At 50.2% G+C, this 21,553-nt stretch overlaps 8 protein-coding genes across 8 annotated transcripts; 2 read left to right on the top strand and 6 right to left on the bottom strand.

The window, feature by feature from the left end:
• The first annotated feature begins 482 nt into the window (after positions 1–482).
• On the top strand, positions 483–2,589 carry HETIRDRAFT_435998 (uncharacterized protein). The gene is made up of 6 exons (XM_009551873.1): positions 483–633; positions 705–831; positions 887–1,243; positions 1,304–1,608; positions 1,670–2,092; positions 2,156–2,589. The coding sequence occupies exons 1-6, from the start codon at positions 517–519 to the stop codon at positions 2,279–2,281; spliced, it is 1,455 nt and encodes a 484-aa protein (XP_009550168.1). The 5' UTR covers positions 483–516; the 3' UTR covers positions 2,282–2,589.
• Positions 2,590–3,738: 1,149 nt separating this feature from the next.
• HETIRDRAFT_420958 (uncharacterized protein) lies at positions 3,739–6,074 on the top strand (the record flags this gene model as incomplete). Its single annotated transcript, XM_009551872.1, has 13 exons — positions 3,739–3,871; positions 3,922–4,019; positions 4,079–4,173; positions 4,224–4,267; positions 4,317–4,414; positions 4,467–4,642; positions 4,698–4,948; positions 4,998–5,064; positions 5,118–5,313; positions 5,379–5,707; positions 5,762–5,794; positions 5,854–5,882; positions 5,935–6,074. The coding sequence occupies 13 exons, from the start codon at positions 3,739–3,741 to the stop codon at positions 6,072–6,074; spliced, it is 1,689 nt and encodes a 562-aa protein (XP_009550167.1).
• A 221-nt stretch (positions 6,075–6,295) lies between these two features.
• Positions 6,296–8,639, bottom strand: cyp22 (cytochrome P450 monooxygenase 22; the record flags this gene model as incomplete). Its single annotated transcript, XM_009551355.1, has 12 exons — positions 6,296–6,464; positions 6,519–6,566; positions 6,649–6,789; positions 6,874–7,040; positions 7,111–7,309; positions 7,364–7,430; positions 7,486–7,712; positions 7,768–7,946; positions 8,001–8,098; positions 8,157–8,292; positions 8,349–8,446; positions 8,510–8,639. The coding sequence occupies 12 exons, from the start codon at positions 8,637–8,639 to the stop codon at positions 6,296–6,298; spliced, it is 1,659 nt and encodes a 552-aa protein (XP_009549650.1).
• A 209-nt stretch (positions 8,640–8,848) lies between these two features.
• On the bottom strand, positions 8,849–10,464 carry HETIRDRAFT_479381 (uncharacterized protein). Its single transcript, XM_009551871.1, has 3 exons — positions 10,333–10,464; positions 10,003–10,279; positions 8,849–9,948 (listed from the first exon to the last, which is right to left on the bottom strand). Exons 1-3 carry the CDS (start codon positions 10,404–10,406, stop codon positions 8,950–8,952), a joined length of 1,350 nt encoding a protein of 449 aa, XP_009550166.1. The 5' UTR covers positions 10,407–10,464; the 3' UTR covers positions 8,849–8,949.
• Positions 10,465–11,318: 854 nt separating this feature from the next.
• HETIRDRAFT_157474 (glycoside hydrolase family 15 protein) lies at positions 11,319–13,306 on the bottom strand (the record flags this gene model as incomplete). The annotated part of the gene is made up of 7 exons (XM_009551870.1): positions 11,319–11,521; positions 11,633–12,029; positions 12,087–12,350; positions 12,411–12,570; positions 12,623–12,770; positions 12,827–13,106; positions 13,157–13,306. The coding sequence occupies 7 exons, from the start codon at positions 13,304–13,306 to the stop codon at positions 11,319–11,321; spliced, it is 1,602 nt and encodes a 533-aa protein (XP_009550165.1).
• An 895-nt stretch (positions 13,307–14,201) lies between these two features.
• On the bottom strand, positions 14,202–15,568 carry HETIRDRAFT_324885 (uncharacterized protein; the record flags this gene model as incomplete). Its single annotated transcript, XM_009551869.1, has 8 exons — positions 14,202–14,451; positions 14,539–14,644; positions 14,698–14,803; positions 14,859–14,949; positions 15,011–15,067; positions 15,126–15,156; positions 15,200–15,432; positions 15,483–15,568. Coding segments are annotated over 8 exons (960 nt in total), but the record flags the coding sequence as incomplete, so codon positions are not given.
• An 829-nt stretch (positions 15,569–16,397) lies between these two features.
• Positions 16,398–17,652, bottom strand: HETIRDRAFT_454193 (uncharacterized protein; the record flags this gene model as incomplete). Its single annotated transcript, XM_009551868.1, has 5 exons — positions 16,398–16,775; positions 16,831–17,113; positions 17,175–17,349; positions 17,401–17,439; positions 17,490–17,652. 5 exons carry the CDS (start codon positions 17,650–17,652, stop codon positions 16,398–16,400), a joined length of 1,038 nt encoding a protein of 345 aa, XP_009550163.1.
• A 1,378-nt stretch (positions 17,653–19,030) lies between these two features.
• On the bottom strand, positions 19,031–21,231 carry cpm95 (cytochrome P450 monooxygenase 95; the record flags this gene model as incomplete). The annotated part of the gene is made up of 13 exons (XM_009551867.1): positions 19,031–19,109; positions 19,167–19,310; positions 19,370–19,489; positions 19,553–19,634; positions 19,694–19,883; positions 19,939–19,949; positions 20,003–20,123; positions 20,175–20,290; positions 20,353–20,471; positions 20,531–20,560; positions 20,618–20,803; positions 20,851–20,986; positions 21,039–21,231. The coding sequence occupies 13 exons, from the start codon at positions 21,229–21,231 to the stop codon at positions 19,031–19,033; spliced, it is 1,527 nt and encodes a 508-aa protein (XP_009550162.1).
• Between the last annotated feature and the right edge of the window lie 322 nt (positions 21,232–21,553).

Genomic DNA, 21,553 nt, shown 5'->3' with positions numbered 1-21,553 from the left:
TGATAATTGATCGTGCATGCAGGGGCCATTGTCCACGATTCGGTTCAAGGCTGGCGCAGCGAGACGGCGCGTCAGGGTGTCGCGCCAAGCCCTATTCTGCAGAGCACGGTGTCAGACATACATAGAACGCTCGGGTAGGCACCGTAGCGCGGGGCGGCACGGGAGAGAGCAGACGAGAGCAAAAATGCGAGGGCGTCGAATGGTGACACAACTCGCGCGCGCCTGATGGCCCACGGCCGGAGAGGTGACCAAGCGACGGCGAGCAGCGCAACGGGCTCGCAGTTGCTGTATGCACGAGCTGTGAGCCGGTGTGGACGGGCGAAAGCTAAGGAGGAATTGTATGCAGTGATTGAGGTGGGAGGGATCAGGTGTATTTTTTTCCTAATTCCCAAACGTCGGACGATAACTAAATATGATCGTACCACCGCACCGCCCTCCTTTTATAGTCCCTCTCCTCCGCAAAAACATGCACCACCCGCGCACCTCCTCTTTCTCTCCCCCCCCATACACGTCCCAATGGCCATCCAGAACGCATCCTCCTCCGCCGCCGCCTCCGTCTTCGACGCCCAGGCAGAACGCCCCCGCCCTAAGGATGTCGGCATCCTCGGAATGGACATGTACTTCCCCAAACGCGTGCGCACTCCACGAGCTCGTCTGGACGACAGTAACGGTCTTGCTCATTTCTTTTTGTTTCTTCTTCCTAGTGCATCTCCGAGGAGGAGCTCGAAGTCTTCGACGGTGTCGCCAAGGGCAAGTACACCATCGGCCTCGGCCAGTCCTACATGGCCTTTGCCGACGACCGCGAAGACATCAACTCCATGGCTCTCACGGGTGTGTTCATTTTTCTCACCCGCTTTCCTCGTTTCGCGTCTCATCTCCATCGCAGTCGTCTCCTCCCTCCTGAAGCGCTACAACGTCGACCCCAAATCCATCGGTCGCCTTGATGTCGGCACTGAGACCATCATCGACAAGTCCAAGTCGGTCAAGACCGTTCTTATGGACCTCTTCGCCGCCTCCGGCAACTACGACATCGAGGGTCTCGACTCCAAGAACGCATGCTACGGCTCCACCAACGCCCTCTTCAACGCCGTCAACTGGATCGAGAGCCGCAGCTGGGACGGTCGCAACGCCATCGTCTTCGCCGGCGACATCGCTGTCTACGCAGAAGGCGGTGCACGCCCCGTCGGTGGTGCAGGCGCGTGCGCCATCTTGATTGGCCCCAATGCCCCGCTGGTCTTTGAGCGTGAGTCTCTTCTGCTGTTCCACCTCTGGCCTCGCTGACCGGTCAATGGGAACGTTCCAGCCATCCACGGCACGTACATGGCCAACACATACGACTTCTACAAGCCCGATCTGTCTTCCGAGTACCCCACTGTCGACGGCCCGCTCTCCGTCTCGACCTACATCCGCGCCATGGACGGCGCCTACTCCGCATTCCGGTCCAAGGTCGCAGCCGCGACCAAGGCGCTGCACGGCAACGGCCACGCGGCAGAGGACAGCGCGGGCAAGGCCGTCGACCCCAAATCCGTCTTCACGCTGCAAGACATCGACTACACCGTGTACCACTCGCCGTACGGCAAGCAAGTGCAAAAGGGCCATGCGCGTCTCGTACGTTGCCCCGTCCCTCCTCTCCCCGTCCACGTGTGCTAACGCAGCTCTGTCGCTGCAGCTCTTCAACGACTACCTCTCTGCGCCCACCGCACCCGCCTTCTCGTCTGTCCCTGCCGAACTCGCCGCGCTGCCCTACGAGCAGTCCATCTCCGACAAGACCGTCGAAAAGACCTTCATGGCGCTCTCGAAAGCCGACTACGCCGCGCGCGTCGCGCCCTCGATGCGCTGCGCCGCACGCTGCGGGAACATGTACACCGCGTCGCTGTACGGTGGGCTCGCCTCGCTCCTCGCGAGCGTCGAGCCCGCCGCCCTCAAGGGCAAGCGTGTGTCATTGTACGCGTTCGGGAGCGGGTGCGCGAGCAGCTTCTTCACGCTGCGCGTCAAGGGCGACACGACCGAGATCCGGGAGAAGATGGACCTCGTGAAGCGGCTAGAGAGCATGAGCGTGGTCCCGTGCGAGGAGTTCGTCGCCGGCCTGCAGGTGCGTTCATTCGCCTTCTTTGTTTAGTCGTTCCCGAATACTCACTCGTGTCGCGGTGGACAGCTGCGCGAGGAGAACCACAACGCTGCGCCATATGCGCCCAAGGGTTCACTCGCCAACATCTGGCCAGGCGCGTACTACCTCGAGGGCATCGACGATAAGTTCCGTCGCAAATATGCCATCGCCTAGACTCCTCCCTCCCTCCATCACCCCATCCCACTACACATCGCCTGCCTCTCATGCTCCCTCCCTCGTATGTATGCTTAGACACTAGACCTGAACGATAAAAAAGGCACAATTCAAGGGGGTGCACGCAAGAAGACAACTCGCATTTTAGATATTGATATCCCACTTTCCTACGCTTTCGCTCGCTCGCGTTTTCGGCGTCGATACTTACTACTTGTTCGACGGTGGAGGCGGGACTTTTGTAATATTAGCGAAGTAATAGACCGGTCGCGCCGGGCTGATAATGGGCCTTTTTGCTTGTGCGCATTCCGAAAGTAGTGATCGTGATGGAAAGGATGGGCGCTGCAACTGTTGTGCGCTTACCGTCTCAGTTAGGACTTTGTAGCTTCATCTATCATTTGCACAATCATGTCGCGTGCCTGCTATGCCGACTGTGGATGTCGCGTCCTTTTTCAGCATCCTTCGATCAAGGATCATTTTCGCATTCATGATGTCGCAATCGAGTCTCGACAGGAGTCTTGAATTGCTTAGTAGGTTACCAGCTCGGTGCACCTGCGTGCCCGTTTCAGGAAAATGCCACTACGCTTTTCAAAAGCTTAGGATCCGGCAAGAAGAAATGACTTGGTGAGTGGCGATTATATGAACACCGAGGCAGTTTTTGAACATTCAAGGCGTATTTTTAAGACAATGAGTCACCATCGCTCCGGCCGATATAAGGCAGGCAAATGCCTTCTCACACGCAGGATGTTCACTTCGCAGCCGAGACATGTCACATCCGGATAGGAGGCGAGTCGGCCCACGGCACTCGCGGTGCTCTCATCTATTCTCATGCGAGAGAGGAAGGCGAATAGCGTCGCTCGCAGTCGGCCGCGGTACAAGTGAAGGCTCCTTCAATTTCGAACTGAAACATTGGCAGGTGTCCGCCGCGCTCGACATATGTACAATTTTGGGTCCCTGCGGCGAATGACCATCCATATGGTCGCAGTCACGTCGGACTTCATGTCTTGACACTTCCACTCGCTTCGGCGCCGTCCTGTGCTTGACAGAATCCCCGATGAGCTATGCAGTGGAGGGCCGAGGCGAGTCGGTCCCGGTGACGTCTCCTGAGGCTCCACTAATTGATATCGACATCTACCGTATTATCAGAGGTCCGGGAAGGTAAATCCGATGGACAGTGCTTCGCGATGTTCCTGATAGATTCTGTCAGGAGCCTGGTGACTCTGGGAAGACGTCGTCTCGTCAGAGAAGAGCGCCGACTCTCGGACGCAACCAGCCCCGTAATACCATGCCGAGGAGGGAGAGGGTGATGACATCGATCATTCGTCCTTTGCTCGAGTCCCGAGTTCCATGACTTCACAGTCGTTGCCGTAGGATTTATGGAAGCTCGCTTGACGATGGACGCGTCGCTCTTGTCGCCCTTCCCCTCGTCCAAACTCTTACAACTCTAAGCTACCCAAGCAATGCCGTCGATGTCGTTGCAGATTCCAATCCTCGCCCTCATCGGCCTCGTGACTTCGTGGTTGCGTAGACGGTTCTTCGTGGCTTCGTCTCTGAGCAATTTGCCTGGACCTCCGTCTCCGTCCTGGCTTCGAGGTGTGCATCTTTCACCTAGATACTCAATGTATGGGAACCAAGAAATGCAGGCCATATGGACAAGCTGTTCCATGCCCAAGGGTGGGATTTTCATCTGAAGGACATCGTCGAATACGGCACCGCCGTCCGACTGCGAGGGTTTCTTGGGGTATGTGATCCTCAAACCAAGACTGCGTGACCGCGCTGACCAGAAGCTGCGCAACGTAGGAAGACGTCTTATATTTGACGGATCCCGAAGGTCTACGTCATATCCTTACCAGAGATCACGAGGATATCTACGACGAGCCGCCGATGATAATCGAGTACATTCTTTGAATCTTTCGTGATTTCGGTTTACTGATCCTATTTTCAGGAGAAACAAACTCTTGTGGGGGCATGGTCTTTTGTCGTCCACGGGTCGGTGTCCTCACCTCAAAGCGAATCGATTGACCCTGATGTCATATAGGCTCTGCACACAGGAAACAACGTCATGCGCTAAATCCTGCCTTCTCTACGAGCCGTCTAAGCGACGTGCTTCCTATATTTTATGCTATCACACACAAGGTACTCATTCCGTTCAATATTGAAAGGCAAATCCTGATCTTATGAACCTCAGCTTGAAGATCGCCTAGTGGAAATTCTCCGATTCGGTCCTGCAGAAATCGACATGCTCATTTGGATGTCACGCGTATCACTCGAGCTCATAGGGCAAGCCGGGATAGGCGTCTCGTTCGACAACCTGACAACCGATTCGCCGCCAAACAAGTATATGGTGGCAGTGAAACAGCTTATGTGCATTGTTTCTCGCCTTCCTCCGTTTGTCTCGCGCGCTGAATGTCAGTAATAGCCCCTTGGCGTTTCCGCTCCAGGGATTTATGCGCTTAATCCCATATATTGTCAAGCTTGGCTCACCGCGTCTACGTGGGTTCTTAGCAGGAATCGCGCCGCACCCTAATATCAGGAAGCTGAAGGAGATAATCTATTTTCTCTATGAGACTAACTCTTCTGTCTATCGGAAGCGCCTCGACGACCTTTCAAAGGGCGATGATGCGGCTAAGACGATGATTGGGAATGGAAAGGACATCATCAGCATCTTGAGTAAGTTATCCTCTGACCTACGCTTTATGCCATCTCTGAAGTATTTTAGTCAAGGAAAATGCTGCCCTGCCACAGACAGAGAGGCTGACCGACGATGAAATTATTTCCACTATCGGGCATGTCTTCTGGCTTTAGCTTCACTCCCTCTGGCTGATAGTGATCTCAATAGGACCCTCGTTTTTGCTGGGCAAGATACAACATCTGTTGCTCTCTCACGTATCCTTCACACTCTCGCCCTCGATCAAGAGCGACAACAGAAGCTACGTCAGGAGCTTCAGCAGAGCCTTTCCCACGACTATTTATTCAGGGACCTGGTGGATCTGCAATACCTCGACGCTGTATGTAAAGAGACGTTACGTGTGTACGTATACATATCTCCTAGTCCGCGCAATGTTTTACCATCTTAATAACCTAACTTTGTAATTGGTAGATATTCGCCAGTCACACAGCTTCATCGCGTGTAAGCAAACTTGCACATTCGCCCGGTACCCTCAGCATAAATGACGTGTATTCTGTCTTGCGCAGCCCCCGAAAAGACGCTGTCATTCCTCTCTGCCGCCCTGTGCGAGGTAAAAACGGAACGCCCATCGAAAAAGTGATGGTGCAGGCAGGGACGATGGTCGTCGTTGGCGCTGCCGCCGTAAATCGTGATCCGCTGATATGGGGTCCAGATGCACACCTATGGAGACCAGAGAGATGGTTAGAGCCTATGCTCACAAGCACGACAGACGCGCGTTTGCCAGGCGTCTATTCGAACATGTATGGCTGACAGATGCGTCTACTTACTGAAGACTAACCCGAATATCCTTTCAGCATGTCATTTATGGGTGGGGGCCGATCCTGCATGTACGCTAAAACAACATATCATTTGATCTTCTTTCTTCGCTGATGAGTTTCGCCCGCAGTGGATTCAGATTTGCCGAGATGGAAATTAGTACGTGTGTACATATTGATGCCCATGTCCTACTGCTCACAACTTGTTACAGAGGTCATCCTCTTGATTTTGATACCCCGCTTCAAATTCGAGATATCGGACAAAAATATCGTGTGGAAGATGTTCAACTTTGCAACACCTACTGTCCATGACACTCCCAGTTTACCGCTACAAGTTACCTACCTGGGATGAGTGTAGATGACAGTACATCGTCCAAACTACCCTATCACCAATACCTTCGCGATCTCTGCATTTTTCTAGGTCTGTCCACGTGGACAACGATAACTAGATTCTTGTCGACGAAGTATAATTGTACAAGTACAGTACTATATTGATGAAATACATATCATACATACCAATGTCCGGAACGAACATATAATGTTAAGCTAGATTATATTCTATAGCGGGGAAGATTAAGCTGCGCTTATCCTGATCGGCAGCGATCCCACCTCCTTGCCTTCTACCAGTGGCTGAGTGACGAGACAATTCTCTCTTCTGACTCTCCCTTCTTTGGTATCCTCCGTTACTTCAAAGTTAAATTTCCTGATCATTTCGAAAAGGAAAATTTGCGTCTCCACCAAACTGATCAAATATAAGTGGTAATTCGATAGACGTTTTGCGACAACAAAGACTCACGCGAATCGCCATCCGATACATCCACGATGACCAGAACCGAACGACATCCTGGTAACGCGAACCCATGGCACAGAATAGTAGTGAGCTACTCAGCAACTCTGACAGATCTCAAGTCAGTGAATGGACTCACAGGTTGTTCATCACGCCGAGGTTCATATTGGCATCTCCGTCTAAAGCCTGATTCTTGTTCCAAACAGACCTCTCAACGGTTCCATCGAGCCATCTTTCAGGCCTCCAGGTTCCTGCATCGTGTCCCCATATTGTTTCATCCCTGAGTCGGGGTTTAGCACAGATCAACAACTTTGGAGGGCAGGCGTCCCCGAAGGACTGAATCCGTCTACCGGTTGTCACTCACTGATTAAAGCCTACGTTCGAGATGACGATCCTGATTCCTTTGGGTATGGGGACACTGTCCACTATTTTTCCAGACGAAGTCTTGATCGCCTTGGACAAAGGCAGTATATCGTCCCGTGTAGCCTGCCGGAATAGATGAGGAACGACTGTATCAAATCGAAAAGTCTCCTGCGCATGGAGCCAACATACATAATTGTCTGTCAGCGCTGTTCTAGACTAAACATAGGAATAGGTTCACCTTGATGACGGCATTGAGATATGGTAGATTCGCGACTTTTTCATATGAGAGCTCAGTTTGCCCCTGAGCCTCAGCAGCTTCTTGTGCTCTGATGACTTCGTCATACAGCTTCCTTTGTTTCTCCGGATGCCTCGCGAGTTCAAAAAGAATCCATCCGATCGAATTAGTCGTCGTTTCATATCCTGCACTCAGAATCGATCTAATACGACGACACCGTCAGTAAGGAAATGTGATTCGAAGTCTGGGTACGCACGACAGCTGTGGAATGACCTCCTCGTCTTCCAATCGGTGTTTTTCGGTCTCAGACAGATTGGCCTTGACTACATACGGAACCACTTCAGTGGATCGTCATTTTACTTGCATTGTTGTACTCACCAACGAGGCTCAACACGTCCTTGCCTAGATTCCCTTCCTCGAGCGCGTTCTGCTTTTGCGAGAGCAACGTCTTTGATATGTCGTTGCTCAATCTAACATGCCTCTGCAGGAACTCCAGACTCTCGCTAGGGTAGTATGTCATCATATTCAGTAGTCGCGGAGGTGCATGCGCCATGATACCCTGCATAAATAGCTTCCAGTTCGATGGTAGGCCATAGCCTTTCGCTCTGAGAACGTCGAATTTAGCAGGTTGAAGAAATCGATGACAACGAGGATACCAACGTGAACTGATGCAATGATTCTTCCAGCTCGGTATTCTTGCCTCGCAAAGATCCAAAATCATATTCGAACGCAGCCTTTCCAAGGGCGTCGAGATTAGCGCGACCTACGACCGTGGGTATGTTTACAACATATGAACCATGTGGGTTCTGAGCTATTGAGTCCTCTAGTTGCTCGATCAACTGTGTGGACAGGATATCAGCTGATAATTCCTGGTGTATGACCAAGTAGCATACGGTTTGGACAGACTCTCGAAAGAGAGGAACAAGCGCTTTAGACTCTTTGATTCCAAACGCAGGGCTCAGAACGCGACGCATCCTGACGTGGCTTTCGCCTTCCACACGCCATTTGAGCAACTTCCTCATGAGAATGGTACTATAAAACAGACCCACCCTCTGCGCCAATAATTCCATTTCCGGTCGCTGCGTTCAAGAGAAACCTCGCATCGTACGGCTTCACAAAGTAATACCTCGAGGTATTGAGAATGTATTGAATCGTTTTGGGATCTGAAATCCATAGGCGGTCTTCCTGTAACTAACTTGTTAGTCCCCATTCATGACTTGGGTACGGCGGTGTAAGCTCACGCCAAATGGAGCCTTAAAACGGACGATGTTCCCGAATGCTCTCCTCCACTGATGATCGGTTTCGCCGACTTCTTCTCGCAAGAGCTGGCGTAAGTTACCTATCCATATACCGATGCGGAAGTGAGCTACATCAAACTTGACGAGGAAGTAAATGCGCGCACCGAGCCAGAGAGACTCAGCCTTGGGTCCAGGAACACCAGAGACGGAGACAGTATTGACGCGACGATATATCCACCATAAAACGAAGGATGCGAGAGCCCCGAGACTGAGTTGTGCAAGGATTGAGAGCATTTTAAGCGCGAGTTGAGAGTTGATTGCAATTAATCCCTGATAGCCAGGTGGTTTATAACTGCAGCTCTGGCAGTGGTAAGTGTTTGTGCTGCTGGCACTTGCATAGTGGGTAATATATCGATCCATGGAGCATTGCACACCCAGCTCCATCAGAGAGAAATGATCGGATCGAGGAATGACAAATGTGACATTGTACTTATCGGGGAGCGGACGAGGGCAGCAGGCGGTGAGTTGACAGTAACAACGGAGCAAGTTTCCCGAAATAGATACACGGAGCTCATGCTGAGTCTACACAGGATCATCCAGTCAGTTAAGCGTGCGATGCAAGCCACTTCTGCGTCACCTGAGCCCACCACACCGCCGGTCTCGCACCATCCGGTAACATTTTACTCTCGATCAGTCCTCTCCGTGCCCAAGCATCCACAATCAGGCTCCCCCACGCAAACATCCAAATCATCGCCCATACCCATCCAAGCGGCCCCTGAACCTTCTTTCCCTTCAGCGCCTTCTGCTCCCAAATACCCTCCAAGACGCATCCGATGCCCATCATGACGAAGAACAACGTCACTCCTGACAGATCCATGCCGAGTCCAAGCCCCCATACACCGAAGTCATGCATGAGCCCCGAAACAAGGAACGATCCAATGACGCCGCCAGGACGGCCAAAATACCTGCCAAACGGCTTTCCGCCTGCGACTACGAAAGCACGTTTGAACATTTGATGCCATCTTTTTCCCCAGAAATCTGCAAGACTTGTAGCGCGCCATGGTTCGTCAAACATTGGTGGCCACTGCTCTGGCTGTTGACCACCCAATGCGATCATCGCGAATGCCAGTCCGTAATATGACATCTGAAACGACGTACACAGCCCGAGCGCACAGAGAAAGGTCATGAGGATCACTTTCCCGATCCGGAGATGCGGCGGAAGAGTTGGGTCAAAAATAGTTCCACCTATGGGGTGTGTCGGGTACGCCGATGGGTGTAATGTCCAACTCTGCTGCGCGAGTAGCGTAAAATCAAAAAGGACCATGGCTTTGACGAAGGAAATGAAGAATGGGAATGATGCCAATGCTGTCCTCGGCGCGCTGTGTTTCGCGGACTGAGGAGGATCGTAGATACCTTTGCCCCAGCTCCAACCTATGCCACGATTGTTCATTGTTAAATCGAAGGCATCAAGCATGGCGTATTTTAACCGGGTTACGAAGTCATCAGGAGCGGCTTTGGGGCGCCACGACCAAATGGTACGCTGCCATGGCTTATCCGCAGTTCCAAAATCGATGGCACGCAAGCAGAGAAAGATAGTAAAACACTGTGAGCAAAATCTGGTCAGTATTGAATACATAGACAAGACACAGACACTAACACCAAATGCGAGATTGTGGTAAGTGTATCCAGGATCATCGAAAGGTGCTGCCGTGTCGTACTTAGTAATGACTCTATAGCTCAAGGAGACGATGATGGGAAGTAAGCTCAGACGAGCGGTCTTCGTATTGGGAAGTTGGACGAGTACTGCCAAACTGTATAGAATAAGCAGAATAGGTATAACTTCCTTGAGGGCTTCAGAGGTGAACGGCACTCGTGTTGTGGTAGTGGGTAGTATCGCCTGGACCAAGGACCATCCTTGAGGCATCTTCTCCGAGCTGTAGCGCTCTGCATAAGCACAGTGAGAGAAAGGTAACCTGATTCTGCTCACAAGGATAGATTTCCCGTACTGAAAGCGCCAAGCCCCGTGATATGGAGAGAGGTTGTGATGTCGGCGAGTCCCATCACTTAAGGAGCGAAGACGCGATATCAGAAGAAGCGAAGAGTCGAGGGGGGACTCCAGATGAGCCCTAGTCGAGCAGGCACCAGACCGTCATTTATATATGTCGCGCTTGGAGCACTGAGGTATGGAAGGGAAGGCACATGTCAATTCATCAAAAGACATGATACATGACCGCGAGAAAGGAGCAGAATAACGTCTACGTGTTCCGTGATCAACTTCAAATTAAAACCTAGATTTAGTCAGGGAAAAGTTCGTCATGTTAACATGCGGAACGAAATGCTAGGAAAGCTCCACACAGGTCGTCCATTGAGCGAAATGTCGAGCGAAGTGCCATCAGCGGCACCTCCAGTGCGGGCAGAAATCTTATACGCAGTCAAGACATACTGGCAACCGTTCATGTCCTATGAGAAGTCGATCTGCCTATCATCAAGCAATGAACCACTGCTCTTGCCGTCCTAGTCTTGAATGAAAATAGCCGGTTCTGTGGTCGGCTGTCACGATTTCGTTCTTGCAAAGTTTGTTAATCCGAACAGTGTGGGAGCCGGGACCAGAGCCGACATAGAACATCATGATGCATGGAATGATTAGGACGTTGGCACGATGTATTTCCTTTGGGGTCCATAGGATTCGGTGTTTGACAACGCCGCATGAATATCGAGTGTGGTGGCGGAGGGTGGCGGCGCCAATACAATAGTTCAAAGCCAGCCAGTAGCGGCGTCAGAGAAAGCACTAGCTCATGAATCTCATCCTCTATTACTGATGCAGACCGACCAAATGAAGGAAACCTACTTCCCGTCTTCGTCTTTCATAAACATCTCAAACTGGCAGGCCGTGTCTTGTGCAAAATGCAAGAGTGATTCATTTGCCAAGAGAAGCAAAACATTTATCGACCATCCCCATGCCCTGCTAAGAATCTAACGACCGTACTCGCGAAAAACCCTCGAATACATGTAGGCTGCCGGTGCCTCGTAGCTATCCTGCTCAATGATCCTATAGCCTTGATGGTACGCATACTCCTGATAGCCACGATATCCCTGGAAGAACTCGGCAGCTGCCTTGTACATGCGTTCCAGGAACCCTGCCTCCTCAAAACTGAAAGCATCCGCGCTATGTTGCGCTTCGGGCAACTCATGTAGGAGGCCCTTCGAGTGATGCTTTTCTTCCCCAATGAGCTTCTCTGTAACCTGCAGGGGATCCTTCGCATCCTCGGAAACACGAAGCCCTCCACATGTGCATGACTGGGCAAGGCCCTGAGCTCCCCACGATGCAGGCTTCAATCCATTCCGCGCGTCGAATGCAGATAACGCCGCGCTATAACTCCAAGATAGACCGTTCGCCCCTAGGGGCTTTCCATCTTCCTTGTCGAACATCTGAGGGAGCATACCATCTTGCGGCGTGTAATTTGCTGCAATGAGGATAGTGTTGTCGGCAAATGCTTTCACACCGTCGAGGATTTCTTGGTATCCAATAAATCCAGGACGATACGTTATCGCTAGAGCTGCTATAAAGAACTGTTGGAAGAATGGCAGGGACAGTGTCGTCACGGTGATGGAGCTGGTCTGGTTCCACACCGCAAGAGCATCATATAGTTGTTCTGCCACGCCAAACGTGGATAGATGCCAGGGCTAAACATATCATTTGTGAGCACTTGATATTCATTGACGAAAAAATCATCGACTCACACTACCGAACACAGTGTCTTCAGTCCAGAGTCCGACTGCCGCTGCTCCAGTCTTCGAGTTTATCGGGTATAGAGGTCTGAATCCATCCACGACAGCTTTGAGATTCATCAAGGCCCTGTCCGAGCACGGCTGTAACGTGAGGGAGTCGCAACCTGCAAGAGGGTCGTAATTATATATGGAGGCAAGCACTGTCGAGGAATCGATGCCCGAACGGTCAGGAATAGTGTTTCCTGATACGTAGTTCGCCTGATTATTCCAAAAAGACTGAATATCGAACGGGTGTCAACGGAACCCGGAGACAATTTTGGCAAAATTTCTGCGAACCTGCATGAAACTCAAGATCACAGACGCCGTGCTTTCCCATCCTTTGACTTCATAATCGCGTCCAATCTTACGGCCAAGAATAGCCGCGGAACGCAGAGCATGAACTTCAACAGCAGCAGTCCAGTAGGATTCTGTCCAGGCAATTTCCCATAGTTCAAAGCTGTAAAATACAATCAGTCGAGGGACTGTCAAATGGCAAGCTGTATGCGTACGATGTCTCATTCCAGTGGTGCAGAATGTAATCTATGTCAAGGCTTATACTGGGCCACAGGACATTCTCGACGAAGGTGGTGTTCTTATCTTCATCCACAAGCCAATTGGCATAAGTGATGAGGTTGTTGGCACGCAAAGGCGGGCCATCTGGCGATGGTCATGAGTCTACTACTTGGACCGATAGATGTCTAATCCGCACGTACCATTCTCAGGACGGCTAAAGGATGTTGTATCGGCAGTGTAGTCGAAATTAAACCTGGGCTCTGCGAGGCCGCCAGTAGATACCGTCCCTGACGGGTTAGTAATAAGCTGGGTCCTATATTGCCCCAGGAGATAGGTTTCGATAGTATCTCTCAAGGACGTATCTAAGCCCAAAGTGAACTCGTTGATGAGAGACTTCATGACCATCGCAGAGTCACGAATCCACGTAAACCTAGAGCTTGGGTCAGTGTTGTTTGAGCTCGCAACAGAAACGACGCCTGGCTATGGTTGGACTCAGTATATGAATAGGGTCGATAATTTGACGAACGAACCAAAGCTCCGACGGGAGGCCCTATATTATTGAGAACATTTCTCTTAGCGATGGGGGACTCTGTGGCAATGTAGTCTTCAGTGGCAGTGGACTTGAGGGCATTAACGCCGCCGCCAAGTAGTGCGATAGCAAGATAGAGAGTCAAATGCATGCCGTCGTTGCCGCCAAAAGAACTGGAGGAGACAATTTATATACTGAACTTCGCTGAAACATGAATGGAAACACTTACCACCGTTGGGGGAGACATGCCGGCAGTCCACGCGTCCGTGCGCACAGCCCAATGCAATGAGGCACGAACTCGCGAATCGATGTAGAGGAGCAAACATACACTGAATGTTTTCAGAGGCAGCTCTAAGACTGACCAAATCATGCGAGGAGGTAGTCGCCTGACTATTCTCGGCGAGATACAGACGAGTTATGTACCAGAAATCTCGAGGAATTGAGGTCATTGGTGCAAGACTGGAACGTGAAACAGCAACACCACACGTGAAGATACATTGAAGGCATGCCGTCAACATTGAGTACGACAACCACTATTGATAGCTATGCATGGAATGCGCTACATTCAGATATTGATGAGACAAGAAATCCAGAATATGTCGGGCGCTTGTGATATTTCTGAATCTGGGAAACCAAAGTCAATGCGGAATGTCATCCAAAGAATGTTGCATTAGAAATTAGTGCATTACGGCTTATCCCTTGCTACCATGTTCGGTAGAGTACATACCACGGAAATTTCCCAAGAACGACTTCGTCATGCTCGAAAGTCATGACTACGGTGTGTCTGCAATCGCCTCCTTGATCTTCCCGAGCGATGTGAGATAATCGAAATTTCTCGAACATAACACTACGTAATCTTTGTTCGTGTGTATGCACAACGATGAGATACGGGTGAAGTCGATGCACAACAAACAGAGGAGGATTCCATCTTCCTGTGATCGACAGTATCAGCACCCACTGATCTGTAGGTCGTGGGGAAGTCACGAGCCTTTGACTATAAAGAGATAAAACACATATTCCACACGACCTGAGAAGTGAAAGGTATCCTAAATCCAATTGTAATCACTCAACACACTCTCCGTCGTTTGCCATAATTCTGTGGCCAATTCCTCACTCCTTGCGTCCTGACTAGCTTCTTCGACTTTTCCATACGGTACGAGATACTTTGCCTTGTATCTCTCACGGTTGTCGTGTACTTCTCGTGCTGCAGCAGCCCACGCGGGGGTGTATCCACCTTCAAGCGAACTGATGAAGAATAAAGAGAGAACCCAATTGATAAGGCGACCGAAAGTTAAGCTGGTAAAGAGCTTGATGTTCCCTTCTGTTAACGGCAGGTCATGTTTCAAAAGAAGAATCGGGAGGAGAAGCATGGTCCTACCTGACATGACACTACCGGGGTGGACGGACATTGCAACGATAGGGATGCCATCGCTGTCAAAACGTTTTTGCAGTTGGTTTGTCCACAGGACGTTCGCAAGCTTGGTGTATGCTTAGGGATGACTAAGAAAAGGAAGAGGGTTGGAAGCGGTGAAATGTTCTTACCGTAAAGCGTGGCCTGCGGTTTCCACGTGTGAGAGAAATCCGAATTGAAGGCTTTCAGGCTGTTGTATCGAGGTTTCGAAATCCATCTATGGGCCATAGAAGCAACCTGGATTGATGATTAGTCTGGACATGTCTCCCCGAGTCTTACGCCAAAGTTTTACGTTCACAATCCGCACATCGGACCCTGGCTGACGCGCCGTGGATTCCAATAAAGGAAGAAGAGTCCGAGTAAACAAAAAAGGACTGATATGGCTAGAAATAAATATAGAATTGAGCAAGCGCTGATATAGTGAAAATACGTTACGCAACTCACTTGATGACCATACTGTCTGAAAGACCGTCAGCAGTCTTTCCATATGGACTCATGATTCTAAGGCATCACGCAATGAGATACAATGAGAGGAAGCGTCGGACAAAACGCAACCCACTTTCCGGCATTATTTACTACGACCCAGTGCCCTTATCAGTCTTGATAGGGAAGACAAGCTGGCAAAGGTGTTACCAAGGATATCCAATCGTTCCTCCCTTTCCAGAACCCATTCAGCCGCTTGCTTCGCTTTGGTGGGATCCGTCAAATCGAATTTGAGCCACACAATCTCGCCAGCATTGAGCCCAAGACCCTCTTTTTTTAATCGCTCGATGGCGTCATTTGCTTTTTCCTCAGAACGAGCAGCAAGATACACTTTGGCGCCCTGGCGAACAAGATGCAAAAGGATGTATAATCCGATTCCAGAGCTGAAGACGCCATTACTGTGAGGTCAAGAAAAAGGTTGGACTGCACGTACTTTGCTCCCGTGACGATGGCTACCTTGCCATTGAGATCCATCAGGTCCTTCTGAGGCTGAATCCTGGAGGAGAATATACCCATTGTAGATGTGAATCGCCTTGAATTGGCCAAAACGTGCAAAGGGAAAGAGATGACGGCAGTGGTCGAGTAAGGAAGTACGAAGCCGTTCTTATGAGAGTTCGACAAGACCGTCACCGGGTGTCAGCGACCCTGCTTCCATGATGAAACACAGACTCTCCGACACAACGCATTACCAGCGCCCCCAGGACTTCACATCAGCTCGGTACCACTTCGGTACCTCGCCATAATGGACTCCTCAAGCTCCTCATTCACAATCTCTCCGCATTCCTTTTGACGACGCGCCGCTAATGCGGAAGACCTAACTCCCCCCTTATCTAGTTCGCCCCTTGAGACTCTCGCCCTTTCATTACGATCACTTGCGGCAGCTTGCAGCATGGTCGACGACCCCCTGAGGTATCGCTTACAGAGCGATGGCTGAGCGAAGAGCGTCGAGGCAGATCGAGCCTTCGCATGCGATACATGCCGTTCATTAACAGAGCAGGCAGTGCTAATGGGGGTCGGCAGTGGGTCGGCTCCGAATAAGATAACGTGCCTAGTAGTTTTGCAATCGCAGCATTGCTTTGTTGAACGGGACGGGGCGTTGTGTCAAAAACATGCAAAATCGAAGACAGCGTGACGTGGATTGAGGACAAGCATAGAAACTTGAAAAAAAAATCGTTGAGGAGGTTATGTTTTTGTTCAAGATTTGCTGCCAATCGGCTTTGCTCATAAAGCCTTTTTATGGGGTTAGACAAGAGGCCAATTCCTGTAGCCAAATGGCTCCGATCGTAGCTTTTGACCTGAGAGGGTACCAATTTGTCAACATTCGAGATGCATTTATGGAAGCCATCCTCTAAAGTAACGAATCATCGACGACCTGGGGTCCGATGTCTTCCGTGCGCTCCTTTGGCAGCAGCGTCACCCATCGCGACTTCATGATCTCCGGCCCCTTCTTGCCGAAGTACCTCTCGCTCACGAAACTCCACTGATCGTTCGCCCGCACCCAATTCCCAAGCCCGTCTACATACCGCGCTACCTGCGAGTCGATCGGTTCTCCCCACTTCGGCAGCTTCTCAAAGCTCTCGTTGAACTTCCTCTCTAGCTCTTTGTGGTGATTGTCCACCCATTTCATGGCGCCTGCCACGTCCGTTTTGAGCTGATTCATCGCGATCGTCACGATATTGTGACTATCGTCTCCTCTTGCTTGCTCCAGGTTATAGGAGGCAATGTCCTGGAAGAACCACGTTCGACAGCTATTCACTATAAGACTGTCAAAAAACGCTCACATTTCCCAAGTGCAACATGTCAATAGTCAAGATAGACAAATCTTGAATGATAGGATGCTCGATGACCTTGTCCGGCAGATCCATCTCAAGCTCGAGGAGTGCGAACGACGGTTTGGCGCCAATCGTATTCCGTCGTACCTCGAAGTAACTCTTGATGTCGCGAATATACGAGTGTGTCCGGTCTGCAGCCTGCTGAACTACTGACTGGGTGTATGTGTCAAATGTAGCGATAAAGCGTTTCTGGGATTGCGGGCTAGCTGTCTTGATAGCGAGTTCCCAAAACCTAGTTGGCATCGAAACACATCAGCAGCAGTGGTTGCAAAGATCCAAGGCAAGCCACTCACTGCCGGGTCACTTCACCACCGACCCATTCCCCCTTCGGGCGAGGTTTGTGCGGGTTGCGCAGGGCATCCATAACGATGTCGGCTTGCCTTTGAACCTCGTCGGCTTCTGCTACATCCGAGTACTCATCGATGACAAAGAAGAGGTTCATGAGGTCGCAGCCGCTACGTAGGTGCTCTGGACAAGCTGAGTTCTCAGCCTATTCATCATTATACGTCCAAGGCTTACCTTTCTTCGCCAATGGGTATGCAAATGATGCCAGGAGGTCTGCATCTAGGTTTTAATAATAATACTCCGTGATGTCAATGGACACTGACTGAAGTCGCAACGGTCGAAGGCATCTTGTGCTTTAGGGCTGAAGGCGCCGAAGCTTGCCAACCATGCGGCCGACTCTCTCTTGACCTCGGGATAGTGGGGGTTGAGATGAGGGGGCCACTTCCAGTTGGCGAGGGTGTCAGGTATGTAGATCTTTTGCGCCATGATGGTATGGAGTAAAGGTGTCCCTTTCGAATCTCTTTGGGGTTTATAAAGCCTCATCCATCACAGACGTATCTGGGTATGCTGCGGCATGTTTCCGATGGCTGAGGATCTTATCTCTGCGGCGGCGCTATTCGCTGAACTGTCTCCGAGACCCTAAACGAGAGACGCTTGGCGTCCAACGATGTATTCTATTCGGGACGAGGAAACTGCTAGTACCGTTGGTGTGTGCGAGGCGTTCTATCTTCGATTGTGTTACGTCCTCAGATGCAAGTTGTCTGAGCGCTGCGGAGAAGATTGGCTTGATCTTTGACCTCTAGCCACTTTCTTGCTCTTGTATCAGGATTATTTTTTTCGGGTGGTCAAAGATATGACCGGGACTTTTCCACGTCGAAGGTGATGCTCTCTTAACGCCCTACGAGCGCTATACCGAGCTACACGATTCCCCTTTCCTCCCGAATGCGAGGATATATTCCTCCACTCGCGTTTCGTCTACCATTCGGTTACGAGAATTGCGTGCGTCCATCCCTTCAGTTCCTTGAAGCGGCTTGCGGCTTGAAATCATGAATACGACGATCGCTTCGTAGCCCTGAATATTCCAGATCTCCGTCAATTGTCTAGTTTCCATGTGTGTTCACGTATCGTGTCTTGATTTTTTTCAAATCACTCAGACGAACAAGAGGTTTTGTCGTTGCAAAGAAGCAAGCTGTCAGATCTTATCATGACCAATAATCCGAGGGGCGAGTAATGCACAACGCGTTTCGCGTGGCATCCGAGTCTTCATTGTCTATAGTTTAAAATATCATGCAGTCATAAGAATGCGGGTACCGAGAAACGCCTCGCATGGATACCGACAAAAGTTGAAACGGGCTCGACGGTATGTCCTGGAACAACACTATGCCGGAAAATGTAAGTGTCGGTTTTCTTCGCATAACGAAGACATCGTGTTATGTACTTCAGAAACTGCCGTGATGAGCAGTGCGATTCGGCTCTATCGTGCGAGAGCATTCGAATAATGATGTCGTTGAATTCAAGCTGAGGTTTGAAGCTTGTGGCCGGGGCATTGCAGGAGCTTCGTTTCTCCCACACAAGCCTTCAATTCACGGAGACCCATAAATTCGCAAAGATTTGGTCCACCAATGGGTTTGTTTGGAAGATTTACTACAATGCTAGTATAAGTGTTGATGTGCAAATTCTCCCCATCTACGAGACACTAATTGAAATACACTAACATGTTACAAGAATCGGTGAATCTCTAGAAGCTATATCGACACATAATCTCAGCATGTAGGTGATCTTCCCTGCGATACGTGGGATCAAAGGCTCAGGGTCATGCATAGAACACGTCCGGTCCAGAACTACTGCTCTCATGTCACCAATCTCAATTGCGCCCATGCTGTATCAGACTCAGGGTCGTGCACGACCTCGGCTTGATGCTGCATTCGAACGGAGCAGGATGGCTATCACGACACAAAAAATCAGAACACTTCCGATTCGCGAAATGGAAGACTGCCCACCTGATAGATCCTGGATTCAGCTTCACTTCAGGCGTAACAACATCGCCATTTTCATCCACCGCTTTAGTAATGTTGAATACCGTGAGGATGGAGGCAATCGCGATCCATATCGTATCCAATGCCATGGTCTTGCCCGCACATGCCCTAGCATAGGATAAACTGTTCATATGCCTGACTCCGGAACACATATTGAGTCAGCTCACCGTCGACCGAAGCCAAAGACACCACTATCAGCAGGGTCAGGTAGGTTTGGACTTTCCAAGTAACGCTCTGGCCTGAATAGTTCGGGGTCAATATATGTATTTCCGTCATGCAAGATAGCCCTAGACCATGTGCGCCATGTTCAGTTCACTAATCCAGAAAGATGAAGAGGGGCGTCCATGCACCAGGCATTTCCAAGGACTGAGGCACCGGCCGGGATATGGTACCCCTTATATTGGTCTGCATGTGTTGCACGATGCGGAACCGCTGCGGAAGAAGTGATATCAGAATGGGATTCACAAAACCTTCGCAGTCTCGTAAGTTACCTAATGGCAAGACGGGAATCCATCGAAGGACTTCTTTCAGCAAGGCGTGAACGTATGGAAGCCGGTCCTTGTCGCTGAAGTTAGGCAGACGGTCTCCACCAAGAACTTGATCCAATTCGGATTGCGCCCGCTTTTGAGCTTCAGGATAAAGAGTCATGGCTAGAATGAATGTGGTCAAAGTTGACACGCTCTGTTCTCAAACCGCCCTTCAGAATACAATCGGGCTGGAAAACTGTTATTCTCACTGTATCGGCCCCTATACAGATGGTCAAAAAAGTGCAGACAGAGCGAGTCTTTTTTAGCACTGACCAGCAGCATAGGCCACGGCGGCAGTATCCTTGATGAGTTCTTCACTGAGTGCCTCTTTGGGAAAAGACGCGTTTTGCTCTAAGCACTCAGCGACAAAACAAGGCTCCGCACGACCTGCTGTCTGATCATCATGTGAGGATAATTCTATGAGATGTAGAGACAACAAAATTACCACTTTCGACTTGACCATGTTATAAGGAGCGTTTATCATGGCTTCGGAAAGCTGTCTCCACTCCCGAGCCTTTCTCTTGAAACTAGCACCCGGGACCCATTCCGGAACATACTTGACTATTTGATATCGGATCAACTTCTCCAGTACTGATGACAGAGTTCATGTCAAAGGGACTCACAACTTGGAAAAAGATCGACAAGAAATGCGCCTGGAACAGCAGCTTCGGATGTGCTTTGCGAGGCCTTGTCGACTAGATGGACATAAGGATCGTTTCCGTCAACTACCGTATGCCCATATCTGTGAATGTGCAGAGAGTCGTGAGCACAATCATAGCTGAAGTCCTTCAAACTACATACACTCTCTTCATGATGATATGCGCTGCATAGCTGATCATGAAGTGTCAATATCATTCTTGATTACGAATTACGGGTATGTAGTCTTACTGTCGAATATGGTTCAGATAATTCACGGGGGAATCCAAAAGCAGAGCCAGAAGTTCATGTGAGATTTTGAGTTGGATATGCTGGTGCTCGGATACCCTGTGATTGAAGTGACTATGAAAAACACGTCGATGCTCCTTCCAGCGAGGCCCGTAGCGCATAAGTGCGAATGTCCAATCCCACCCCATTCTGATAACTTGTTAGTGAGATAATGCCGAACAACAAAACGGACCTACAAGTCAACAATCATCGGCATATCAGGCCTATCGGAATAGTTGGACCCTCTCTTTTCGAAGAAATCGGATACAGCCTCAGCAGAGTTCAGAATGATCATGGTATTGCCGAAGATATCTAATGATATCACGTCTTCCCCTGTGCAGCCATTTCAAGAGCCTATGAACCATTGTGGTAAGATATCACGCACCAAGCTCTCTGGACCAAATACGGGACTTGATATGGATGTCGTTGTTAGCTAAATCGAGGATATTACCTATGAGAGGAAGGCCCCTAGGTCCTGGTGGAAGTGGCAAAGAGGATTTTCTATTGAGCGTCTTGTGTACGCGTATAACGGTGATGATGGCGAAAACAAAGGCAGCCGAAAACAAGAACGCGTCCATGGTAGAGGAGATCACCATCAGACTGCAATGCCAACATCTGGTTTTGAGGCCGACAGCCAGGAGAATATGGGAGCCGAGGAAGCCTATTATGTTCACATGTCGAATGCACCACGACAGTCGACGAAATTCTCAGGGCAGTCATCGAAGGTCATCGGAAATTTTCGATGATGTGGCTCCGAGCCGAGTATGGATGTGTTCTAAGCAGTAGCGAGTAGCTTCAGAGCTTCAGCACCGAGGTGAACAGCTCAACTGAATGTGATTGAACCGCATACCAGAGACAGACCATAATTCGGGTACACGAAGAGCTTCAGCCGCCAAGGCC

Source organism: Heterobasidion irregulare (genome assembly GCF_000320585.1).
Source record: "Heterobasidion irregulare TC 32-1 unplaced genomic scaffold scaffold_09, whole genome shotgun sequence".
NCBI classification, from domain to species: Eukaryota; Fungi; Basidiomycota; class Agaricomycetes; order Russulales; family Bondarzewiaceae; genus Heterobasidion; species Heterobasidion irregulare.
The sequence above is the reverse complement of the archived record's forward strand: the minus strand, read 5'-3'. Positions and strand labels throughout refer to the sequence as shown.

What these genes read in the sequence shown, in the direction of transcription:
- HETIRDRAFT_435998 (XM_009551873.1), top strand. Translation starts at nt 517, where the DNA reads ATGGCCATCCAGAACGCATCCTCCTCCGCCGCCGCCTCCGTCTTCGAC. An exon ending in TGCCCCGCTGGTCTTTGAGC is followed by an intron (nt 1,244 to 1,303) that starts GTGAGTCTCTTC and finishes GGAACGTTCCAG; the next exon opens with CCATCCACGGCACGTACATG. An exon ending in AAAAGGGCCATGCGCGTCTC is followed by an intron (nt 1,609 to 1,669) that starts GTACGTTGCCCC and finishes CTGTCGCTGCAG; the next exon opens with CTCTTCAACGACTACCTCTC.
- HETIRDRAFT_479381 (XM_009551871.1), bottom strand. Translation starts at nt 10,406, where the DNA reads ATGGGACTCGCCGACATCACAACCTCTCTCCATATCACGGGGCTTGGC. An exon ending in AGTACGGGAAATCTATCCTT is followed by an intron (nt 10,280 to 10,332) that starts GTGAGCAGAATC and finishes AGAGCGCTACAG; the next exon opens with CTCGGAGAAGATGCCTCAAG. An exon ending in ACCACAATCTCGCATTTGGT is followed by an intron (nt 9,949 to 10,002) that starts GTTAGTGTCTGT and finishes TTTTGCTCACAG; the next exon opens with TGTTTTACTATCTTTCTCTG.